The following is a 25,216-nucleotide window of genomic DNA, read 5'->3' on the forward strand; positions in this document are numbered from 1 at the left end:
TCAATTTTTTAGAATTAACCATCCCCCCTCCCAACTCCCCCAATCAGATCAGATCCGTTTTGGTTATGTCAACCACGTATCTAGGACTTCTGCTTGTTTTTCCCACCAAGCTTCATCCCAATCCCTCCACTCTAAGCGTTTTCCAAGATTTCAGGTTCCCCCCTCCAAGTCCCCCAATGTCACCGGATCTGGTCGGGATTTAAAATAAGAGCTCTGAGACACAATATTCTTTCAAACATCAAATTTCATTAAGATCCCATCACCTATTCATAAGTTAAATACTTCATTTTTTCTATTTTTTCTAAATTAACCAGCCCCCCACTCTCCCCCCAGATGGTCAAATCAGGAAAACGACTGTTCTTAATTTAATCTGGTCTGGTCCCTGATACGCCTGCCCAATTTCATTGTACAAGCTTATCTGGAAGTGCCTATAGTAGCAAAACCAGGACAAACCAACTGACAGAATTTGTGATTGCTATGTCACTTGGTTAATACCAAGTACCATAAAAACCTTCTACTACTTTTCTAATAACATAGTTCAACATATGCTCATGCATATTTCTATATATACTCATGAGGTCATACTTACATATCTCTTATTATACTCATATAAGAGAATAAACTCCCCCCCCCCTTCAGGAGTGATAACATTGTTTTAAATATATAATACATGCAACATTGCAAACAGAACTTAGCTAAGTATAGAACCCAAAGGATAATGAGTAAATTTACAAAAGGTGTTTTATGCAGTTTTCATAATCCCTAGAGGACAAAGCAACAACCTACACCATCAAACATGACAAGACCAATCTGAGCAGTTGAGGTAAATGGCATGGAAAAAATGCCTAAGGTATTTATAAACAAAAATGAAGAACACAGAAATATACACTTAGAATACTGCATATCATAAAGTATAAAACTGAAATGAAGAACAAAAATTTTGCAGCTAGAAGACAAGGGACACCAAAAATCAAAACAAATAAAAGATGAAACTAACAAAGAAATAAACTTTCAAAATAACCAAAATCTTTGACACTGACAAAATATGGCACAAAACTCAATACAAAACTACAAGGATATCAATTAACTTACACCACTGTTAATCACAAGTCATTAGAACCATTCAACATTATTTGTGTTTCCTGTGGAGCCCTCTGATTTCATTTAAAAAAAACTGCTGTATTGACATTTCTAGCCACAAAAAAGATCTAAAAAGGTTATAACTTTATGGATGAATTAGTACTTTTCCTGTGATGGTTGTATTGAAGTCATGGTGACATCAAGACTTTAAAAAGGGGCTCACATTGTCTTCAGTTAGAAGATAAGCAATAAAGACAATCATTACATACAAGTCTGCTGTAACTCTACCAGGGCTTGGCCTCAAAATTGACTACATAGTTAACTTTTCTTCTTAAAACAAGTATATTGACATTTCTGGCCACAAACAATCTAAATAGGTCACAACTTTAAGAAAGAAATAGTATTTTTCCCATGGTGGTTGTATGAAACCTGTGGAAACACCATGACAGCAAGAAGAGACTGGTTAGAAGCCTCCCAGTACAATATATATATATATATATATATATATATATATATATATATATATATATATATATATATATATATATATATATATATATATATATATATATATATATATATATATATATATATATATATATATATATATATATATATATAATTATATATATATATATATATATATATATATATATATATATATATATATATATATATATATATATATATATATATATATATATATATATATATATATATATATATATATATATATATAATTATTACTTTATAATACCCCAAATGCTTATACTAATCAGACTATCAAGTTGTTTTTCCATTATTACACATTTGTTAATATTACATTTTGGTAAATTATGCACTCAATTGCTTGCAGACATAAATCTAAAACTAAGTATATTCAAAATTTAATGTAGGAGCTAGAAGGTATGACAGCATTGATGAACCATAGAAATGTTTGTTGCTAATGTAGAACTAACCCTTTTATAGGATGAAATATGGTAGTAGTGCACAGTTCAGTGTCATCAGAAGAAAACATTATTTTATATATATATATATATATATATATATATATATATATATATATATATATATATATATATATATATATATATATTCCCACACCCTCCTTAGTATACAAATCAAAATCCAGCTTATGTACTGCTTCAACCTTAAAATACTTACAAATATCATTACTAGGTGCTTCATGTTGCTTAACCCCCTTATCCTTGCTAATATGCAAATATATAGCCAAGCCCAATTATATATTTATTATGTATATTGCATAATATGTATTATTATGTTATATATATATATATATATAATTATATATATATATATATATATATATATATATATATATATATATATATATATATATATATATATATATATATATATATATATATATATATATATATATAATTATTACTTTATAATACCCCAAATGCTTAAACTAATCAGACTATCAAGTTGTTTTTCCATTATTACACATTTGTTAATATTACATTTTGGTAAATTATGCACTCAATTGCTTGCAGACATAAATCTAAAACTAAGTATATTCAAAATTTAATGTAGGAGCTAGAAGGTATGACAGCATTGATGAACCATAGAAATGTTTGTTGCTAATGTAGAACTAACCCTTTTATAGGATGAAATATGGTAGTAGTGCACAGTTCAGTGTCATCAGAAGAAAACATTATTTTATATATATATATATATATATATATATATATATATATATATATATATATATATATATATATATATATATATATATATATATTCCCACACCCTCCTTAGTATACAAATCAAAATCCAGCTTATGTACTGCTTCAACCTTAAAATACTTACAAATATCATTACTAGGTGTTTCATGTTGCTTAACCCCCTTATCCTTGCTAATATGCAAATATATAGCCAAGCCCAATTATATATTTATTATGTATATTGCATAATATGTATTATTATGTATATATATATATATATATATATATATATATATATATATATATATATATATATATATATATATACTAGCTGTTGGGGTGGCGCAAAGTGCCACCCCAAAACCTAGTTGGTGGGGGCGCTTTGCACCCCCAAGCCCCCCTGCACGTGTAAGTTGTTATGCACCATATTAGTTACATGCCATTGTAGTTGTGTCTCTGCATCCCACCTGTGAATATAGATAGATATATCTATATATGTTTTTAACTATGTAAAACTTGCAAATATACAACATTCTTTGCTGTCCCATTGTCTGTGCATATAAACAGATTGTCAGGTTTACTGACTCTTGAATATGCATCCTGGTCTGTAATTTCTCATTCAGTGTCCTGGTTGTCATTTATATTCCCTGTATCCTGGTTGTCCATGAGAAAACAATCTGTATTCAGATCTATACCTCATTATTCTAATGATTGCCCTTGAGCTTTGTTGATGGTGATTGCTAATTGAACATTCCCTGTGTCCTGGTTGTCATTTATATATCCCCCCCCTGTCCCCATTGTAGTTGTGTCCCTGTGTCCCGGTCATCATTTATATTCCCTGTGTCATGGTTGTTATTTGTGTCCTGGTGTCCCAGTCTGTAATTTCTCTTTGAGTGCCCCAGTTGTGATTTATATTCCCTGTGTCCTGGTGTCCCAGTCGTCATTTGTGTCCCAGTCTGTAATTTATTCAGTTTACAAACATGACATGAGTCAACAAACAACTTCATGACAGCATAATGCTCAATCCTTATAATGATGTCAGTCAACACACAAACATGACGTCAGTCAACATACACACACAAAAACAAACAACTTATTTTTAAATATATAGCTATATATCTATATATTCCCACATCCTCCTTAGTATACAAATTAAAATCCAGCTTATGTACTGCTTCAACCTTAAAATACTTATGAATATCATTACTAGGTGCTTCATATTGCTTAACACCCTTACCCTTGCTAATGTGCAAATATATAGCCAAGCCCAAATATATATGTAATATGTATATTGCAGCACAGATGTTTTTGTGTCAGTCCAACACCTATAAACTGGATTAACATTGGCAGATTCAGCAGACTGAAAATGCCTGTCAGAGGTATCCCATCAGAGGGGGGGGGGAGGGAGCACTCTGTCTTCTTAACTTTTTTGGCATTCAGTAAAGTTTTCAACAAAGGCAAATGTTTTTCAAAATTGGCAGAAATTACACAAAACTCCCGATTTCTGCAGAAAAAATGGCAAAAATAAGGCAGCAATTTAGAAAATTCAGTGTTTGACAAACCCCCCCCCACCCCTAATGAATAGAGGCTTGGGATTCCCCTATCCATGTGAAATATATAGGCATAGAGCTATATGTTGTGGTTTTAGGATTCTGTACAGATTTATAACTAATTTGAGTACTTTTCAGGTTTTTGATGTTCTATTCAGATGAAATCTTCTCTTGAGCCCTGCTTGTGCATTGAAACTCTTAATAATTTACTAGAAGAAATTATTTCTTTAATATTTACAGAAGCTATTGGTAAACCCTATTTCCTTGTTTCTTAAATTTTATCAGTTACCAGTTTAATTGAGTAGCCTAGGGCTACAAAGAGCCATTATAGGGAGGGGGTGGGCAGAGAGAAACACAGATTAATTGTCCAAAACACAAAAGTTTTCCTCATTTTGTCCTAGCAAGTCATCTTCTAAAGAAATACTATTCTAGACCTTTACTTATTTTGAAAAACTAGGCAGGGTAAAATCTTAGTTAATTGACTTCTTGCTATCTCAGAAAGGGTTTACTTTAGGAAAATGAAACTTTCAGGGATGGGTCTACAGGCTTAAGTATGTCCTGGGACCTCTACTCCTTTTCTCTCTAGAGGACCCTGAAATTTGCCTACATGACAGGTCTTTACCTATTGAAATTTTGACAAAACAGCATTTTACCTTAATTTTCAGTTAGGCCTACTAGTTGCTTTTTCTCTAGGAAATGTATTTGCATATCTTTAAAACCTTATAAAATGGAATTGAGCAAAGTTATGAAGCTGAAAACGATTTTGTTGTACTTCAATTAAGCAGAAGATCTATTTTGCAAGGTTTCACTTTTATAACACACATATTTTTAATGGTCATCAAAGGTTAGGGCCCTCTACAAGGAGAAGGAGTGGGGGTGGTTGCATCAAAATAATTTCCTGGGACATACTTTAGCCTGTAGACCCATCTCTGAAATCTTCATTTTCCTAACCTTAACCCTTTCTAGGATAGCAAGAAGTCAATTAACTAGAATTTTACCCTAGGCAGGGAAGGAGCAAAAATGTAAAGTTCAAGTCATATTTGGAAGTTTAAATTTGATATTCAATAAAGATCCGTCACTCTTTTGTAGCTAGTATTTTATTTTAAGTAGGCCAATCCTCATGTAAGATTATTTTATGTTTTTTTATGCCTTACCTAAACTATTAAATCCTATTAGGCTAATTGAATTAGGCTACTAATTGGAGATTAAACAAAAAATTCCCAGGTCTAATTCAAGCAAGTTTTTACCTTTGTTTAGCTTAACCTTTCAGCTCAGTTAATTGATTAAGTTGGAATGTAGATTGGTCTTTAACCATTTTATTCTTGCGAAAATGGCCATTGCCTAGTCGTTTTTAAATTTTACGCTTTGTTATTTGTCCGTGACTTGCTGCATGGCCAAGAGTTATGGCTGGTAAAAAAAAACCTGTTCTTTCTAGCCAAGTAAAAGGACAGGACAAGTGTTCGTCCTGTGCGATTAATTTAAGCAAGGAATCAAGCACTATAAACTGTGACGATTGCTGGTTATCTATTGAATGTTTTGAGCTCTCGGAACCAGAATGTATCTTACTTACAGAAATGACTCGTCGTATGGGTTGTCTTTGGAAATGTGTAAGGGAAACACCCAAGCCAGCAATGTTAATGGCTAATGCCTTAGAAATTGCGCAAGTCGTTGATGCATCTATTAAGAACTCTCTTAGCGGTTTTGAGAATGCAGTAAAGACCCTGGATTTTAAGAATAAGGAGGAAGTCAAGGACATCTTTAAAATTACTACCTTTAAAGGTGAACTTAAAGCGGAAATTAACGCTCAGTTTAAGGCAATAAAAGATAAGATTCATACTCTTGAGCTATACTCAGGAACAGCAAAGGATAATAACGCCTTAAAATACTTAGTGTCTGCCGAAGTAGCTACGTTAAGAGAAGCTATAGATAAACAGTTCAAAAATAGCGTAAAGGCAACGATTGCCAAGGATCATGAAAGACAAAAAAAGAAAACTTTATATAGTGGTCTTCGGTGTTCTTTCAAAAACTGATGATGCCCGATTTGTGCGTGAATATTTAGCTAATCTTTATGGAATCTTTGATGTTACTGTCATGAACGTTGGCAGATTAGGGAACGTAACAACCACGATGGGACCCAGTACTCAATGTCCTATCCCGATCATTTTCTCGGTGGTTAATTTCAAAATAAAGAAGCTAATCCTTCAGAAATCTAATGAAAGAAAGGATGCCATTCAATTTAGAAATGACACGTCAAAGCATGATTGCGGAAAAAGACAAAGATTGTATGGAGAACTGCATAAGAGAAGATTGAATGGGGAACTGGACATAGTATTCAGAGGAAATAAGATTCTGTCAAAAATGCTTCCAGACCCTTACGATGTATAAGTCACCTTCACAGGAGAATGTAATGGAATCATTGATATATCTGGTACCCTTTTAATACTTGTAAATAGTTCCATAAGTAGTGTTTTTTAATTTGTTATAGTACTAGTGAAATTGGCTGTGCGAAATATACAGAAACTTAATCATATGTTAATGCTAGATCGGATAACAGAAAATATGAACCAATGTCAGAAACTATTTCTTTTAAATCATGTGATTCTGGATCAAGCGAAGCTAATGATGACAATACTATTGTCTTGAGACTTGTGGTACTAGATAGTAATGTAGACTGCTTTACTACGAAGATGAACGAAATTAAGTTGGTGATGTCAACGAGGCACAAAGTAAGTGTTTGTGCCTTCACTAAGGTGAAACAAAAATATACTGCATTTGCTCTTACTGATATACAAATTCAAGTACATTGGTTTGACCTAATTACTAATCTGTCAAAGCCAAATGGTAGAGGGATAGTAGTTTACGTCACATATCCACTCCAAGTAAGAGCTCACGCAGTATATTCAGATTACGAACCATGGACTGAGAAATTATGGATAACGATTCTACAGTGATGTCTTCCTGTGGTCATAGGCTGTTTATATATGAGTCCAAGACCCCTTGATAGACTAGTTCTCTTCTTGCAATTGAATATTCTACCGATAATGTGATGAGACAATATTATAAGAACGTTCTCATTGCTGGAGATTTTAGTTTACCCGAAGTACCGTAGATTGATGGGTTGGCTGTCACAGAAAGGGTTGAAACACAAATGACCCACTTCTAGAGTTCCTTCATGGACATTCGCTATACCAAGCAATTGATTTTCCGACCAGGTACGGAAATGGGTAGTACCCAGCCTTATTAGACCTTTTTTTTTATTAATGAACACGAGACGCAAATTTGTGTTATTAGAAAACACACCTAAAAATGTTGACGGTGTAAACAAGGTTGCCACTTCAAAGATATTAATAGTACTCCTCAGGGTCTCTGAAAACCACTACCATGGCATAAAAAGCACTAGTAGTACTACCACTACTAACAACTTACCATAACATCAAATGTATATTAAACTTGTATTCAGGGTGCAATACTGACAATAGAGGTAAGGTTACTTTTTAGCTACCTGAGTAGTTCCTTAATATAACCTTACTCTTTTCTTTGTAATTTGCAGCAGGTATTGGTTAGCCCTAATTCCTTTATTTCTTCAATTTTATCTATTCTTGAATATCATTTAGTCAATTATTGTATCACTTTAATTGAATAGCCTTGGGATATGAATAACAATTAGGGGGGGGGACCAGGGATTAATTGTCCAAAACATAAAAAGTTTCTAGCATGTATCCTTCCGAAGAGAAGCTAATCTAAACCTTTACCTATTTTGAAAAATTAGGCAGTGAAGGAACAAAATGTAAAGATAAAGGAAGATTATTTTTGAAGTTTTAAATAGGATGTTCAATGAAGATCACTCTTTTGTAGTTAGTGTTTAGGCCAATCATCATGTAAAATTATTTGAGTTTGTTTTATGCCTAGCCTCAACCAAACTATATAATAATAATAATTTAATGACCTGTTGAAAATAAAACTAATAATTTCCAAGTCAAATTCAAGCAAGTTTTCATCATTGTTTATGGTTAACCTTTCAGCTCAGTTAATTGATCTAAGTTTTATATCTCGATTAGTCTTTAGCCAGTTTATACTATTTGTAGATATCAGGCTCCGTAGATGATGCAATCTATTTTTTATTCTTATTTATTTTATTCTTACATGTTATAGCCTTTTAAAACTACTTTAAACAAATTTTAAATTTGGAATTCTTAGGAGGTTTTTGCAAAGTAAGTTTCCTGTTCCAATGGTTGATCCATAAATAAATTAGTGGTGAAATCATTAGTCGATTTTCTAGTAACATTAAACATAAGAAAAACAAAGTTTCTTCAACTGATAGTAATGAGGAACATTAAAACTTTAAACGAAAAAAAATTATTACGTATACGAGGGGGGTTGTCCTTTTTTCAACATCTCGCTCTTTCCACTAAAGTTTGACTTCTTGTTCCAAGTATTTAAGAATAATTCCTGAAACACAAGGGCCGTTTAATTAGAATAATATTTTTGTTTTTGAGTTCTAAAATAAATTCTAAGACATGTTTTGAGCGAGTTCGACAAAATCATCCTCAGGTTCCTCGTGTTCAACCCAGAAAAACTTTAAAGCGTTTTAATCTTATGGATTCCAAGTGTGTTGTACACGGGTTCTTCAAAATTGCAAAGCACTAGAATAGAATGGTTGAACACGAGTTCTGAGAAGAAATTACTGTTTTGAAACAGTTTGTTTAAAAACAATAATCTGCACAACCCATATAAAACTCTGTGTTGGATGTGGGTGGCCCGAAAGCGAGGCTTGTGGTTCTGAGTCCCGTGTTCAACAGGTGGATGTCCCCTCCGAGCCCGTGTTCAACCAAGCTATTCTGGTGCTTTATAATTTTGAGGAATCCGTGTTCAAAATGCTTGGAAGCCGTAAGATGAAAACCCATTAAATTTTTGCTGAGGAGGGGAGGAGGTGTATATATTAGCATAAGGGGAGGGGTGAACAGTGAGGTTCTTTTAGGAAACATTTAATTCAGAATTTTGAAATTTAGAAGTAGTTTCCAAAAATGTATAACTTTCCCTTCTGAGGACATATCACTTCTATAATTCTTGTGGGGGCCGACATTCCCCCCCCCCATCCATGGAAAATTCCACATTTGAAAATTTTCTCCCGGAAATTTATTTCCATGTGGAAATTATCCAACTCATGGACAATTTCCCCACATGAAAAATAGAGCAGCCACAGAGAAAGTACAAAAGAGATACCTCCAAATATCAATCGATGTCACGAGGGGTGACAAAAGGACCAGATATGAAAAACAGTTTTAGGACAGGGGTTGGTTGGTCTATTACTGAATATTACTTGAAGGACTACCATTTTCAATTTATATTCCACTGAGCATCCTCTGAAGCTTCTGAAACTACAAGGGGAAGTTGGAGATGAGGAAGGGGTAGCATCCCTCCTATAGAGATTATTGTGTGTTAGTTTTGGTGTATATTGTTACTATTTACTTCCATAGTAACAGCGTAGACCAGAAGTATTCCCAGAAATCATTAGGGATGAAATATCAATTCCTACCTCTACCCTTTGTTACAACTAATTAAATAGTTACCTGAAGGTCACATGAGAGCTAGGATGTTTTGGCCTCAAAATGCACCCTTTGAGACATTTCATCCCTCCCTAAGAAAAGTGAAAAGGGGCGTAGGTTGGGTTGATGGGTGGGCGTAGTTTAGAAGACCATCCTTCCCATAAAAACCTTATATCTTAAGAATAGACAACTTGCATAGCTTAAAACACTTGCCCCAGGGGGTGAAGTGGGGAGGGTCCTCTCCCCAACCTGTAAGGATAGCTAATGACTTTTGGACTATTTGAACAAAATAGCAGTCTCAAAACTTGGATCAGATGGTCCGGGAGAAAAAATTATGTGGGTGGTGGTTTGTTCCCTTCCAATCACTTTTGACTCTTAGAAAGAGCACTAGAACTTTTAATTTGCAATCAAATGAGCCCTATTCAAATTGTATACAATCACCCGTTCCACACGAAGTGCCTCTGGGGAAAAAAGAAATATAATACATTGAACCCTTACTGTTCTTTCGTATAGACAATGCTGTAGAATGCCTCTGACTTAAATAGGTGATCATGGCCAGATCTAGGGGGGACAGAGGGGGCAAGTGCCCCTGGTGGCATGTCCTGGCGACACCAAAACAATTTAAAATTGTAACGTTCATGGCTAAGTATTGTGATATTTATAGTGATGATGGTGTAGCAGGGGGCAGCAAAGTCTACATCCCCCCCCAAGAAGAAGAGCTAAGTCCAGCTCTGCAGGTGAGTAGGACTTTTAATTTTTTCCTCGTAATGAATATCTGAAACTTTCCAGGAGAAATATAGAGGGAGAAGAATTATACCACGAGAAATTTTCTGTGGAGGGTTGGAGGTTTTTGCAGGGCAGAATTTTAATCAGGGAGAGTTTTTGGGGGAAGAATTATGGAGGAAACAGAAAAAACCAAGACCCAAAGTTAGAGGCAACAATACAGCCTTGTCTAAAGTAAAGGCGACTAGGCTGTGATGTTTTATTACTTTTTTCCCAAGAGGCACTTTATATGGAAGGGGCGGTCGTATAAACTTCGAAGGGGACTCAGTCGATTGGAAATTTAAAGTTCTACAACCCCTTTTAAGTCAAAAGTGATGGGAGGGCAACAAGCCCGCTCCCACAAAGCCCTTTTTTCCCCAAATACATCAATTTAGATTTTGAGATAGCCATTTTGTTGAAAGTTGTTCAAAAATCAGATACCAAAAACTCAAAAGTCGACAAGCCCCCCTGGGCCCATGGGCTAGATGTTGAAAGTTATGACTTAAAAAATATATTATTGTCATGGATGGAGTGATTATATAAAGTTCAGAGGGGACTCATTTGATTGGAAATTGAAAGTTCTAGTTCCCTTTTCAAGGGTGAAAAGAGATCAGAGGGTAACTATCCCCCCTCCTCTACGCCCTTTTTCTCTAAACGCATCCGATCAAATTTTGGGATAGCCATTTTGTTAAAAATAGCTCATATATCAGGTAGCAAAAACCCGGGGTTGTCGAAATTCCCCTAAGCCTGAGGGCAGATGTTGTAAGTTGTGCCCTGGGGCATATAAGGTTATTATGGAAGGACGGTCGCATAAATTTCAGATAGAGCTCATTTTATTGGAAATCAAAAGTTCTAGTTCCTCTGCTAAGAATCAAAGGTGATCGGAAGAAATCCACCCTCCCTCCCCCAACCATCTTCTTTTCTCCAAATGTAACCGATCCAAATTTTTGCAGAACTATTTTTCTCGAAATAGTCAAACAATCAGATAACAAAAACTTTGGAGTCAACATACCCCCTCCCCCCCAAAAAAAAAACCGGGGAAAGGGTTATAATTTATGCCCTAAGCGCATAAAATATTTTTGTGAAAGAGGTGGTCGTATGAGTTTCGAGGGGGAATCAAAAGATGTAGTTCCCGTTTGAAGAATTAAAAGTGACCGGATGGCAGCTATCTACCCTGCTTTCCCCAGATATTTCCGATCAAACTTTTCAGACTATTTTGTCAAAAATAGACCAAAGACACAATAATAGAAACAAGTATTGTAAATTATGCCTTTGTGGCATATAAGGTTTTTATGGAGGGGATGGTCGTATAAACTTTGGATTGGGGTTCATTCGATTGGATAGTTAAAGTTATAATTCCCTTTTTAAGAGTCAAAAGGGACTGAAGGGTAACTAGCCCCCCTCTTTTCGCCAAGGCTATCTGATCGAATTTTTTGGATAGCCACGGGTAAAATAAGCTCAGAAATCAGATAAAAAACTCCGGGTCTATACAAACCCCATAAGCCCAGGGCCAAAAAAAGGTTTTTACACGAGAGTGTTTGAAAATAGACCAAGATCAGATAACCCCCACAAACAAAAATTTATTAACAATGTTTTATCCCAAAACTTATGGAAGCTGACCTCTGTCCCTCCATGGCCTGATCTGCCTCCCCCTGAACAACTTATGAGTGATAAATCACAGGAGCTGACCCTTGGTCCTCAATCCATTGACGCATCCTCCCACCCATACAAAACTTACAAAACACGTTTTATTCCAAAATATGGGAGCCGATCCCTGGCCCTCCCTCCACGGTCAGACCCCCTCCAAAAACAACTTATCAACAATAGACTATGTTATTCCGAAAATCATGGGAGCTGACCTCTGACCTTTCCTCCATTGCATGATCCCTCCCCTCCAAAATTGACTGTATTTTATTTTGAAAATCATAGAAGCTCACCCCTGGATATCCATGCCCCCCCCCCAAAAAAAAAGTTTTAACGATATTATATTTGAAAACTTTTGGGAGCTGACCCCTTACCCTCCATGGCCCGATCCCCTCCTCCAAAAAACTTGTCAATGATAAATCATGACAACTAACTCCTGGTCCTCCCTCCTTGGCCTGACCCCTTCCCACACAAAATTAACGATATTTTAGCCCAAAATTTAAGGGAGCTTAACTGGCCCTCCTTCCATGGACCGCCCCCCCCAAAAAAAAATATTAACCTTATTCCATAAATCGTGGGGATTCAGTTTAATTTTACTAGCTGTTTCCAAGATTGTTCAAAACACCTATAGTTTTCACTAAAACAGAGTTGGGCTACTGCTCGTTTCCCTGACGGTTAAAGCACTCGAACCTTCGGCAATAACAAACGAAAGGAAATTAATTAAAAAAAAAACCTTCCGAAAAAAAAATTTTCGAAGAAAAGTAAATTAAAAGTTAACTACTACTACTACTAGTAATAACTCACTGCAGCACCAAGCCGCCTGATATCAACACAGCTACGCACGCTCCTCCTCCAATATATTTTCAAGGCCTCCCTCTTTACACCCTCCTAGGAAGTTCTCATTTCCTTTAAATCTTTGTTTATGCCATCCTACCAACCCAGATGAGGACGACCTGCTTTCCGTGTGGCCCCAGACGGTTGGCCAAAAAGGACAATCTTCGGCAATCTGTCATCCGTCATCCACAGAACGAGGCCTAGCCATCTCAACCTTTCTTTCATTATAGCCCTGAAAACTCCTATCTTGCCCCTGAGAAGCTTTTGGTACAGAGCTCTGAGCTTGGTGCCTCCTCCATCGCGTAGATCGTATTACAACACCATCGGCGGGAACGCAATTTTGTTTTGTTGCATACACAGTTTAGATACCAATATTGGTATCTAAGCTAGGCTGCCAGTTTCCTGTCTCCAGCCGCTATCAACGCTACCGCGCACTGTGTCCCAAAAATAAATCGAGTTTTCATAACTGTATTGGTATCTAAGCAGAGGTATCCATGCTTCTCGTTTCTTTAGCCTTTTGATTCTTTTTATATTTTCTTTCTTTTTGTGGAACTTAATGAAATAAATGACAACTATTTATTATCTTGCTTTCTTGCGTAAATTTTTGGTTGCTTAAAAATCCTAATTATTATGCATTTCAGTTGAGGACAATGTAAAATTTTGGTCTTTTCAGATTATTTAATTCAAGAGGAAATTTTTCTGAAGATAGCGATTTGCCTTTTCCGGCTCGTGTGGTGCCATATTGGTCATTGGCTGAAAAGACAAGCTTAACTTGCCAAAAAAAAAACCAGAATTGCCAGAAAAGTATATAAATATCTAAAGTGCTAACTTAATATAAGAATTAGCCAATGTGGAACAGCTTTAATGTTTCATCAAGTTTCCTTCTTTAAATAAAAACCACTATTGTTTCGAAGTTCAGGTTTTAGTATGTAAATTGAGAGGCTTTTTCTGGAATAGGTTGTTAGATGCTAATTCATAGCCGACTTAAATGAAAAGACTCTTTTGCACAAATAACATTTAAATTGTGTGTCACCTGTATGCACTCTTTGTACGTGTTAAATAGTTCAGTCAAGGCAAGAACTTCTTGGATAAATCATCTTTTAGATAGTTTCTCACTTGTACGAACTATTTGGAGCTTATTCAAAAATATTGATGTAGACAAGAATTTCCTACATACATGACATCTGTTACAATCAAGCACATATGTGTCACTAGTTTTCACAGTATGATGATGAAACTCCAAAATTAACTAAACACATGACAAAACATTGAAAAAGAAATAATTCGATGTTTTACTAACTGATTGTGAGAATAGTATCCACAAACCAATGAGGATACAGCTTGTGTTACAATAATTGTCTAAAGATCCTGTATTCACTTTTTGGTGTGAAAATTGCTAAAATCAGAACAGTTTTTCTAGCCCCATCAAATATGAAAGGTTTCTCACCTGTATGTAGTCTTTAATGTGTATTCAAACTTTAAACTTGCGAAGGCCATTTTCACATACATAACCTTTAAATAGCTACTCACCCGTATGTACTCTTTGGTGCCTTTTCAAACTTCCTGCTGGAGTAAAGTTTGGTCACAAACATCACACTTGAAAGGGTTCTTACCCGTATGAAATCTTTCCTGTGTGTTCAAATGTCCTGCTCGAGAAAGGGTTTGGTCACAAACATCACACTTGAAAGGGTTCTTACCCGTATGAAATCTTTCATGTGTGTTCAAATATCCTGCTCGAGAAAGGGTTTGGTCACAAACATCACACTTGAAAGGGTTCTTACCCGTATGAAATCTTTCATGTGTGTTCAAATGTCCTGCTCGAGAAAGGGTTTGATCACAAACATCATACTTGAAAGGGTTCTTACCCGTATGAAATCTTTCATGTGTGTTCAAATGTCCTGCTCGAGAAAGGGTTTGGTCACAAACATCACACTTTTCCATGTTTGCAGTGTGAGGAAACGTCGTATGACATACCTAACATTTAAACAGTCTCTCACCTGTATGCACTCTTTGGTGCCTGTTCAAAACACCCAGTTCAGAAAAGCATTTTTTATATACATGTCATTTAAACGGTTTCACACCCGTATGAATTCTTCGATGTGTGTTCAAACTTTCAGCACGAGAAAACGTCTTATCACATACATCGCATTTAAATGGTTTCTCACCCGTATGCAGTCTTTGATGCCGGTTCAAATGTGATGCTTGAGAAAAGATTTTGTCACAAACATCACACTTAAATGGTTTCTCACCCGTATGAATTCTTTGATGTGTGTTCAAATGTCCTGCTTGAGAAAAGGTTTGGTCACAAATATCACACTTAAACGGCTTTTCACCCGTATGCAATCTTTTGTGTGTGTTCAAATTCCCTGCTTTTGAAAAGGTTTTGTCACATAAATCACATTTAAATGGCTTTTCACCTGTATGAACTCTTTGGTGCTGGTTCAAATCGTGAATTCCAGAAAACATCTTGTCACATACATCACACTTAAACGGTTTTTCACCCGTGTGCCTTCTTTGGTGCTGGTTCAAATTTCCTGCTAGGGAAAAGGTTTGATTACAAACATTACACTTAAACAGATTTTCACCGGTATGCAATCTTTTATGCGCGAACAAATTTCTTGCTTCAGAAAAGGTTTTGTCACATACATCGCATTTAAATGGTTTCTCACCAGTATGCACTCTTTTGTGTCGGTTCAAATCGTACAATCGAGAAAAGATCTTGTCACATATCTCACATTTATATGTCTTTTTCTCTTTATGAGTTCTTCGATATCTTTCCAATTTTCTATACTTTTTACTATGCAGGCAACTTTTCAGAACAGCTTTCTGATTTTTTAAGCCTTTTTCTGCAGATTCTGATGCACATGCATTTGAGAAACTGCTTGAAGATGGATTCTTTGAAACAACTAGCGGCATATTTCCCTGTAAGTGTAGTTCAGACACGTCTGGTGAAAACTGACCTACAATTGAATGGTACATGGAAAAAAAAGCAAAAAAAACGAACAAAACCGAAAATCAAAAACCGAAAATAAAAAACATATCTTTCGATATGTTTTAAAAGTCTACAGAGTTAAAAAAAATGAACAAGAGCCAAGAGTTCATATGGTACTTGTGGCGAGGTCGGAAGAGCCAACATTTCGCAATGTTATCGCGATGATTTTTGTTTAGGCTACCATGATAAGCACCACTGCGTGGGATTTCTGCCTCTAAAGCTGGATAGCTTTTTCTATGATTTTTGATCACTTGAGTTAGCTCCTCCTATGCTTGCTGGCCCATACTATAGCAAATTCAAGATTTAATCACCATAAAACGTGATCCAATCTGGTATTTTTGGTAAAAGAGTTGATCAAGGCTAGACAATTTAAAAAAAAGTTTTGAAATTAAACAAAAAATTAATATTAACAAGATCTAAGAGCTCATATGGCACTTGTGACGAGGTCGGAAGAGCCAAGAGCCAAGAACTCATGGTATGAGCTCTAGCAAAATTCTAAGAATCAATAGATTGCTTTAAAAGGAAAATCAGAGGCTTAATGCCGATCAGGATTTAAAATAAGAGCTCTGAGTCACGAGGTCCTTCTAAATATCAAAATTCATTAAGATCGTGACTCATTCGTAAGGTATCTCGATTTTCACGTTTTCCAAAAATCCTGGTTTCCCGCTCCAACTCCCATCAATGTCAACGGATCTGGTCGGGATTTAAAATGAGAGTTCTGAAGCACAGGATCCTTCTAGATATCAAATTCCATTAAGATCTGATCACCCGTTCGTAACTTACAAATATTTCATTTTTTCTAATTTTTCCGAACTCCCCCCCCCCAAGTCCACCAAAGAGAGCGGATCCTGTCCGGTTATGTCAGTCACCTATTTTGGACTTGTGCTTATTCTTTCCACCAAGTTTCATCCTGATCTCTCCGCTCTAAGCGTTTTCCAAGATTTCCAGTCCCTCCCCGCACTAATGACATTGATCCGGTCGGTATTTAAAATAGGACATCAGACAGGACTTGTGCTTATTTTTCCTACCAAGTTTCATCCCGATCCCTCCACTCTAAGCATTTTCCAAGATTTTAGGTTCCGCCCCCCCCCCCAACTTCCCCTTCATCAGATCCGGTCGGGATTTGAAATAAGAACTTTGAGACAGGATATCCTTCCAAACATCAAATTTCGTTTAGATCTGATAGCTCCTTCGTAAGTTAAAAATACTTCCTTTTCTAATTTTTCAGAATTAACCCTCCCCCCCCCCCCAATTCCCCAAAGAGAGCGGATCCGTTCCGGCTATGTCAATCATATATCTAGGACTTATAATTATTTTTCCCATCAAGTTTCATTCCGATCCCTCCACTCTAAGCGTTTTCCAAGATTTTAGGTTCCGCCCCCCCCCAACTTCCCCTTCACCGGATCCGGTTGGGATTCGCAATAAGAACTTTGAGACATGATATCCTTCCAAATATCAAATTTCATTAAGATCTGATAACTCCTTCGTAGGTTAAAAATACCTCCTTTTCGAATTTTTCAGAATTAACCCCCCCCCAACTCCCCCAAAGAGATCGGATCTGTTCCGGCTATGTCAATCACGTATCTAGGACTTATAATTATTTTCCCCATCAATTTTCATTCCGATCCCTCCACTCTAAGCGTTTTCCATGATTTTAGGTCCCCCTAACTCCCTTCAATGTCACCAGATCTGGTCGGGATTTAAAATAAGAGCTCCCAGACAGGATATCCCTCCAAACATCAAATTTTATTAAGATCCGATCACTCCTTCGTAAGTTAAAAATACCTCATTTTTTTATTTTTCAGAATTAACCCTCCTCCCCCCATGTCCCCGAAGAGAGCGGATCCCTTCCGGTTATGTCAATCACGTATCTAGGTCTTATGATTATTTTTACCACCAAGTTTCATCTTGATCCCTCCACTCTAAGCGTTTTCCAAGATTTTAGGTCCCCCCCAACTCCCCCCGATGTCATCGGATCCGGTCGGGATTTAAAATAAGAGCTCTGAGACACGATATCCTTCCAAACATCAAATTTCATTAAGATCCGATCACTCCTTTGTAAGTTAAAAATACCTCATTTCTAATTTTTCAGAATTAAACCCCCCCCCCTTACTCCCCCAAAGAAAGCGGATCCGTTCCAGTTATGTAAATCACGTATCTAGGACTTGTGATTACTTTTCCCATCAAGTTTCAGCCCGATCCCTCCACTCAACCATTTTCCAAGATTTTAGGTTCCCCCCCCCAATGTCACCGGATCCAGTCGGGATTTAAAATAAGAGCTCTAAGACACGATATCCTTCCAACAAATTTCATTAAGATCCGATTACCCCTTCGTAAGTCAAAAATACTTCATTTTTTTAAATTTTTCAGAATTAACCCTCCCCCTCCCCAACTCCCCCAAACAGAGCATATCCGTTCCGGTTATGTCACTCACGTATCTAGGACTTCTGCTGATTTTCCCACCAAGTTTCATCCCGATCCCTCCACTCTAAGCGTTTTCCAAGATTTTAGGTTCCCCCCCCCAACTCCCCCCAATGTCACCGGATATGGTCGGGATTTAAAATAAGAGGTCTGAGACACATTATCCTTCCAAACATCAAATTTCATTAAGATCCCATCACCCGTTCGTAAGTTAAAAAGACTTCATTTTTTCTATTTTTTTCCAAATTTATCGGCCCCCACTCTCCCCCCAGATGGTCAAATCGGGAAAACGACTATTTATAATTTAATCTGGTCCGTTCCTTGATGCGCCTGCTAAATTTAGTCGTCCTAGCTTACCTGGAAGTGCCTAAAGTAACAAAACCAGGACGGACAGACCGACAGACAGACCAAAAGAATTTTCGATCAGTATATGTCACTTGGTTAATACCAAGTGCCATAAAAATGACAGAGCAAGAAAAAAAACTTATAACAAAATTGTCAATGAAAGGAATTGAACCTATGACCTTCAAAGTAGAATACCAACGCCATATCCACTACGCTATGCAGACTTTTATAGAAACATTTTTAAATATTTATTCTAATTTTTCCAAGTTCACTGTCCCTGCATTCCCCCCCCCCATACTGTCGAATCGGAGAAACGACAATTTCTGATTTAATCTTGTCCAGTCCCTGATACGTCTGCCAACTTTTATCGTCCTAGCTTATCTGGAAAGTGCCCAAACTAGCGAAAGCGGGACCGACAGACCGAAATTGCGATTGCTATATGGCACTTGGCCGACGGGCAAGTTCCATAAAGACGAATAAAATAAAATATAAAGACTGCAAAACCGAAGACAAAAATAAATTGTTCAATATGTTTTAAAAGTCTACAGAGTAAAAAAAAAAAGTATATCTTTCGATAAGTTTTAACAGCTAATTTTATTTTCAATCCCTTTTCTCTCCCTCGTGGTGATACTAGGCTGTCAAAGTGATATTTCAGGATTGTGGTGTCACAACAGCGTTGAAAAGAAAAATATTCACTTCTTTTTTACTGTCAAAAATTTGTTTTCAAGTCTTACTATGGCACTGAGGCGAATAAATTGATACCATTAGTCTTTTTGCCTGTCTGTTTTGCTTTTTTGGGTTAGCTTTTTTTTGCAAAGCAGGGTGGTTTTTACAAAATTGCTGTTTTTTAGGAGATTTGCATAAAAGTACGTAAATGTATAAGAAGTGCGAAAATTATTAATTTAAGTTTTGGATTTTGGTTAGCAAATGGCGGCCACTTTACTGCCTATTTTCACCAAGTTAAAGCTCTGCATTGTATGACACATCACCTCCTCTGTTCATCCTAAAACATTAAAATAAAGGCCAAACTCATTAGAACTTTAATAAAGGTTTGTATGAGTATATACTTAAAACTAAGTATATGAGTCGAAGTACTCCTTCAAATGTCGGAATTACCATTTATGAAGAATAGATTTCGAAAAATTGTTTATAAAAGAAGGCAAATAAATGTGCGTTTATTATTACTTTTTTATCTAGCAGATATAGATGGGTCTCTGAATTCTTTGAGTTTAAATCAGTAGAATGGGATCGATTTTTTTTTCTAATGTTTACTAACAGAATGTTGATAAAAAGTGGAAATTCACACAACTTGAGCTATCCACGGAAACGGAATGCAACTACAATATTACTTCAGAATTTCTCACCTTCTCAATACCAACCAGTCACAAAATATAGTTATGTTTTTGTATAGGGGTTGCATATATTTGTCCATAAAATTATCGAAACTACCTCAAGTCATGGCTAATCGTCGAAAAAGCCAAGACAGATAGTCCAATTGAGTGAGAGGCAATTCTGGCATTAACCCCCTTATTAGGATCGTATAAAAATTATGTTAGTTCCTTTGTTAACAGATAGATATGTTTATCTATTATCCGTCCATGCGTCATTCCTAGGGCAGTAGAACTAAGGTAGATAGTCATAGAGCTAAGATAGTCATAGAACCTATAGTTTTCTATAGCAATTATTTGTTTGTTTAAAAATAACAAACAAATAATTATTTGTTTTTTAAGGACTATTTCGACTTGTATGCTTAGTTTTAAGCACATACCTACCAGCATCTTTATTAGAGTTAATATTTTGCTGACGATTTTGGTCTTAATTCGAATATTTTAGGATGAATAGAAGAGGAAATACTAACGAAGAGCTCTAAACTGACAGGACTAGCCATTATAAACATACAATAAAATATTGAGGTAGGTATTGACCATGTAACAAATAGATATGGCGGTTGTGGAAATACAGAAATAGACTTTTCCTATAAAATTTTGAATTCTGTAACTGAATCAAAATATATATAACTTTAAAAAATGGAAAGATGCTATGTTGTTATGAAAAGCAAAATTTTGATTAGTAAATTTTTTATACTTCGTCAAAGTTGACACTGTTTATTGAAACACTATTTTTAAAAAGAAATAGTGATTAATTAATTATTGCCTATACTTGAAACCGTCGTTTTAAATTTCTTCTATGTATTTCTATCTCTTCGTTCTGTTTTTCTTGTTAGACCCCCGAAAGAACTAGTACTTAATGTTTAATATATATTTTACGAATATATAAGTTATATATTTATCCTCATATCCTACTCTTCATTACTATCATAGTTACTATGCGATGCCATAAAGTTAAGCGACATGCTAAATGGGTTGACCTATAAAAATTGTCACAAAGAGTACATGACCACAAAAGATGGTTCAAGACCAATCTTTTTTTGACAATAAAAGCTTAACTCACTCGCTATAGTGGTCAGAAGTACAAAGGCAGAACATATTAAATATTATATTCTTTTATAGATGGTGAATGGCTTGTTTTTATGGCGGGGTGGTGTTTATAACTTACTATTTTTGTATCAATATTTTTATACCATTTTAATTTCAACATATTTATTCAAAATTTAATCCTCCCAGATTTTAGATTAAATTTACAACCATTTCCACTACCTATTTACAACACATAATCGTAGAGGTTCCCTTTAAATTGCAGGTATTTCTTTGATCGCAAGTCTATCGAAATAACCTAGAATGCGCTCCCCCCTCCCTTTAAGAAAATCCTGGACCCGCCCCTGCACATTCAGTGACACCATCATCAACAAATATTAGATTTTTTTTCATTGTTTTTCACTGTCAAGGATAATCCTATTACCACTATTATACCAAAACGTTATACCAAACCATACTATTATACTATAGTACTTATACTATATCATACTATTATACTACATACCAAACCACTATTATACCAAACCATATTATACCAAAACTATTACTATTACACCAAACCACTTTCAAGTTAAAATTTAAAAATGTTCACTAAAGACTACAGAAACAGTTTGGCAAACACCTGTACATTGGAATAAGATAAAACAAAAGCTCCATTTTAATATTAAGTCCCTTTGCCCTATTTTTGTCCAACACATTTTAATCAACAAAAATACAATGCTTCAGATGTACCTTCATTGTTAGAACATTTTGATTCCTGGGTATTGTATTCAAATTTACATGGTCCTGAAATGCTGGGTAGATCAAGCAAAGGAACATCTTCACATTTTGGTAACAAAAGATGGTTTGGAAAATGAAAGACCTTCTTGCTGTCAACTGGCAAAGCATCTTGAACTTCTAAAACAAAATTTAAGTTAAACACACATAGAAAGACTTAGCAGCGAAGCTTACTAAACAAATCTGACTGCTTTTTCTTTCTAGTTACGTGTAAAAATGTAAATATACAGACATTATTGATTTTAAAATATTATGTTTATAAACATAAAAGAAAACCAGAAACACTCAACGAAATTCATTAACATAGAACGAATTAAAAACTCAACTTCATAGAAAACACTACATAGAACAAGTTGCTAATTAAGGGTAAATTAAGGATAAAATACTCAATAAGAAAAAGTAAAATTTTACAGCTTAACAATCAGAAAAAATTAAGACATTTAAAAGTAAAGAATACCAATCAATGGGGTTTTATGCATTAGTTCCGAAAAAACAAAATACAAAATATATTCTCCCAAAGTTTAACAGCTGCATTCAACCAACTATAATCCTCTCTTATATGTATTATGATTAGATATTCCTACCTGAACCCCCATAACTACCCCTGCTTTGATAGAAATATTTCGTTCATCATAACTACACAAAGAAAAGATAGACAGAAAATTTCTCTACCAGACAATTACTTGTCTCACCAAACTTAAAAATTAAAGCTAATACATTGAATTTAAATGTGTTTTGTGTAAAAAAACAAAATAACCTTTTATCATCCCTCAGCTCTTAATCATTAGATCTAAGTGCATAAGCAATTATATTTTTTCTTAGCACCACTTAATGAGAAAGGAGGAAAAAAGGAATAATTATCTTTTAAAGTAAAATAGCTTTCCTTTTATTCTTTAACAGAAAATTCAACTGTACAACTTACCTTTTTTAATGAAAGAATCCTCAGAAACCATGATGGGATCAGCCATTTTCGGGATTTATGGCAAGTCCATGAAATGTCTTGGAAGAAATTTAGTGCAAATTATGAGAAGTATAGTACATCATCAAAACTTGGATGCAACAGAGATTTTAGTCAGAAGAGTCCTAAAATAGAAAAGATATTAGGATTTATGACTAAGAACAACTTTTAACCACTACAAAGCAGATTTTATCTTAGTACTGTTGAAAGAAGAGGCTCAACTCCTTCAACAGTCAAAGGCAAACAAACTGCTTCAGTTACAAACTCCTCATCTCTGATCCCTTGCAACAATAATAGCTAATTATCATCTACAAGAAAGCACTCTAATCAGGTTAATTTACAATCAAGTTAATTTTCTTTAAAAAAAAATTAAAGAGATATGTAAACCCTATTTAGTTGTAGTTTCATACTAGGAATGAACATTGAGGGAAATGCAAGGACATGCTAAAAACAAACCCCAGCTGCAGGCAGTATGCCAGGCTTTAGACAACTCATGGCAGAAACACAACTCTAAAGCCCAGCCAATGCCTGTACTATTTTAAATATTACCAGCCTCCTTAATGTCATTGTTGGTGTTGTTAGTAAATACAACACCTTGTTATTCCTTAGTTAACAAGATTAAAAAAATTAACAAAAAGCACTTTCTATAAAAATTATTTCAAAAAAAAGCCTAAGGGTTTTCTATATTGGTTCTGCTGTATACTGCAAAATATCCAAAAGAATACTTCAATTAAAAACAATGTCACAATTTAGGAATATCAAAGCTAAAGATGATTGAAATTGGGTTTGTGATTTGATAGACAACAGCTAATACAACTGATAGATTAAAAAACAGACAGAATAAACTCCTAACTGAACACTTTTACACACATGACCATTAGAAAACTATCAATAACTAACTATACACTGATAACAAATTAGAGTGCCAAAACATGGAAATTTCCGAAAGTCACTGGATCCTCTAAGTTGGCCCTATGAAACAAACCTAAGGATCACAATCAGCAGAAAGAAACCCTCAATTTGCTGCTTTAAACATTATAGCTATGTTCTATGTTTGACTATGGAAAATAAACAAAATTGAAAATACAAGTGTTGGTGAAATTGTTTCAAAACCTGCAGAGGATCAAGTTTGGTACTTCACAAGGATTGCTTCATTCTTCAAGTTTGTTCCTATTCTTTTAGGAGTTTGTTCATAAAGATTAGGGATTGTTACAATCCCTAATCTTTTGCTACAGACTGGTGTATCTTTAAAGAAAGATTAGGATAATGGTTTTAAATTCTGAGGATAACTTGATTAGTTAGTGAAAATACTGTATCCAAATATTATAATCATTACTTGCAGAAATTCCTTTCAGAAACAGAAAAAAATTACATTGGCAGGATTCTTTACCTCCACTAGGTTCTACATATCAGGCTTCAGCAAAAGATATGGTAATTCGTTAGTTTTATCACAAGCTGTCTAAATTGAAAACTATGCTGTAAAGCAGCATAGTTTCCATACTATAGCACTTTGACATGCTAACTCTAGAAGCACATCCATTCCTGGTTGACCCTCCTCCTCCATGGGGCAAACTAAAAATGTGTAAAGTGGGCAGGATTTTGAAGCCAAGGGAAAAGTTGGGGTTGTACAATATGAATAAAATTATATTTTAAATGCTAATTCTATTATTCTTAATGCTAATTCTGTATTCAACCAATCAGAATAGAGACCTTGCCCTGCTGCCTGCAGGGCTCCTGGACTAATACACTTTCCTCTATAGGTAATGTTAGCTGTAAGCAAAATCAGATGTTTGTTTTCTTCAGAAACAGGTGGCTTGTTTCAACTTGAAAGTGAAGTGAACCATCTTGGATAAGAACATTAATGGATGCATGAGATTTTTAATTATTTTTCAACTTCTTACTATACAGATATTACCAGTGATAACTAGAATTATTATTTAAAATATAATTTCATTCATATTGTACAACCCCAACTTTTCCCTTGGCTTCAAAACTCTGCCCACTTTGTGTATTTTTAGTTTGCCCCATGGAGGAAGAGGTTCAACCAGAAATGGATGCACTTCTAGAGTCAGCATTTCCAAGTGCTATAGTATGAAAACTGTACCACTTTGCAGCATAGTTTCCAGTTTAGACAGCTTGCAATGAAACTAAACAATTACCAACATTATTTTCGTTATTTTT

At 35.2% G+C, this 25,216-nt stretch overlaps 3 protein-coding genes across 12 annotated transcripts in view; all 3 read right to left on the reverse strand.

Moving 5' to 3' along the window:
• The window catches only part of LOC136028064 (9,11-endoperoxide prostaglandin H2 reductase-like), a 46,881-nt gene extending 41,180 nt beyond the window's left edge, over positions 1–5,701 (reverse strand). The window contains exon 1 of one of the 3 annotated variants that reach the window (XM_065705659.1): positions 5,569–5,701. The gene's annotated coding sequence lies outside the window, so the exon portion shown is untranslated. The remainder of the gene's footprint in view (positions 1–5,568) is intronic. The other 2 variants (XM_065705661.1, XM_065705660.1) reach the window with 2 other exon arrangements.
• Positions 5,702–7,975: 2,274 nt separating this feature from the next.
• LOC136028065 (zinc finger protein 678-like) overlaps positions 7,976–25,216 on the reverse strand; it is a 28,218-nt gene continuing 10,977 nt past the window's right edge. For 5 of the 8 annotated variants that reach the window (XM_065705663.1, XM_065705664.1, XM_065705662.1 and 2 more), the window contains 3 exons: positions 23,000–23,160; positions 22,033–22,197; positions 13,954–16,067 (listed from right to left, as the gene is read on the reverse strand). In XM_065705663.1, the coding sequence (XP_065561735.1) occupies positions 15,169–16,067; positions 22,033–22,197; positions 23,000–23,045 (1,110 nt within the window). In that variant the 5' untranslated portion in view covers positions 23,046–23,160 and the 3' untranslated portion in view covers positions 13,954–15,168. Of the gene's footprint in view, positions 8,771–13,953; positions 16,068–22,032; positions 22,198–22,999; positions 23,161–25,216 lie in introns of those variants that run through there. The other 3 variants (XR_010617731.1, XR_010617732.1, XM_065705668.1) reach the window with 3 other exon arrangements.
• Positions 14,662–15,048, reverse strand: LOC136028489 (zinc finger protein 233-like). Its single transcript, XM_065706332.1, has one exon. The coding sequence runs from the start codon at positions 15,046–15,048 to the stop codon at positions 14,662–14,664; it is 387 nt and encodes a 128-aa protein (XP_065562404.1).

This window comes from Artemia franciscana, chromosome 6, assembly GCF_032884065.1.
Source record: "Artemia franciscana chromosome 6, ASM3288406v1, whole genome shotgun sequence".
NCBI classification, from domain to species: Eukaryota; Metazoa; Arthropoda; class Branchiopoda; order Anostraca; family Artemiidae; genus Artemia; species Artemia franciscana.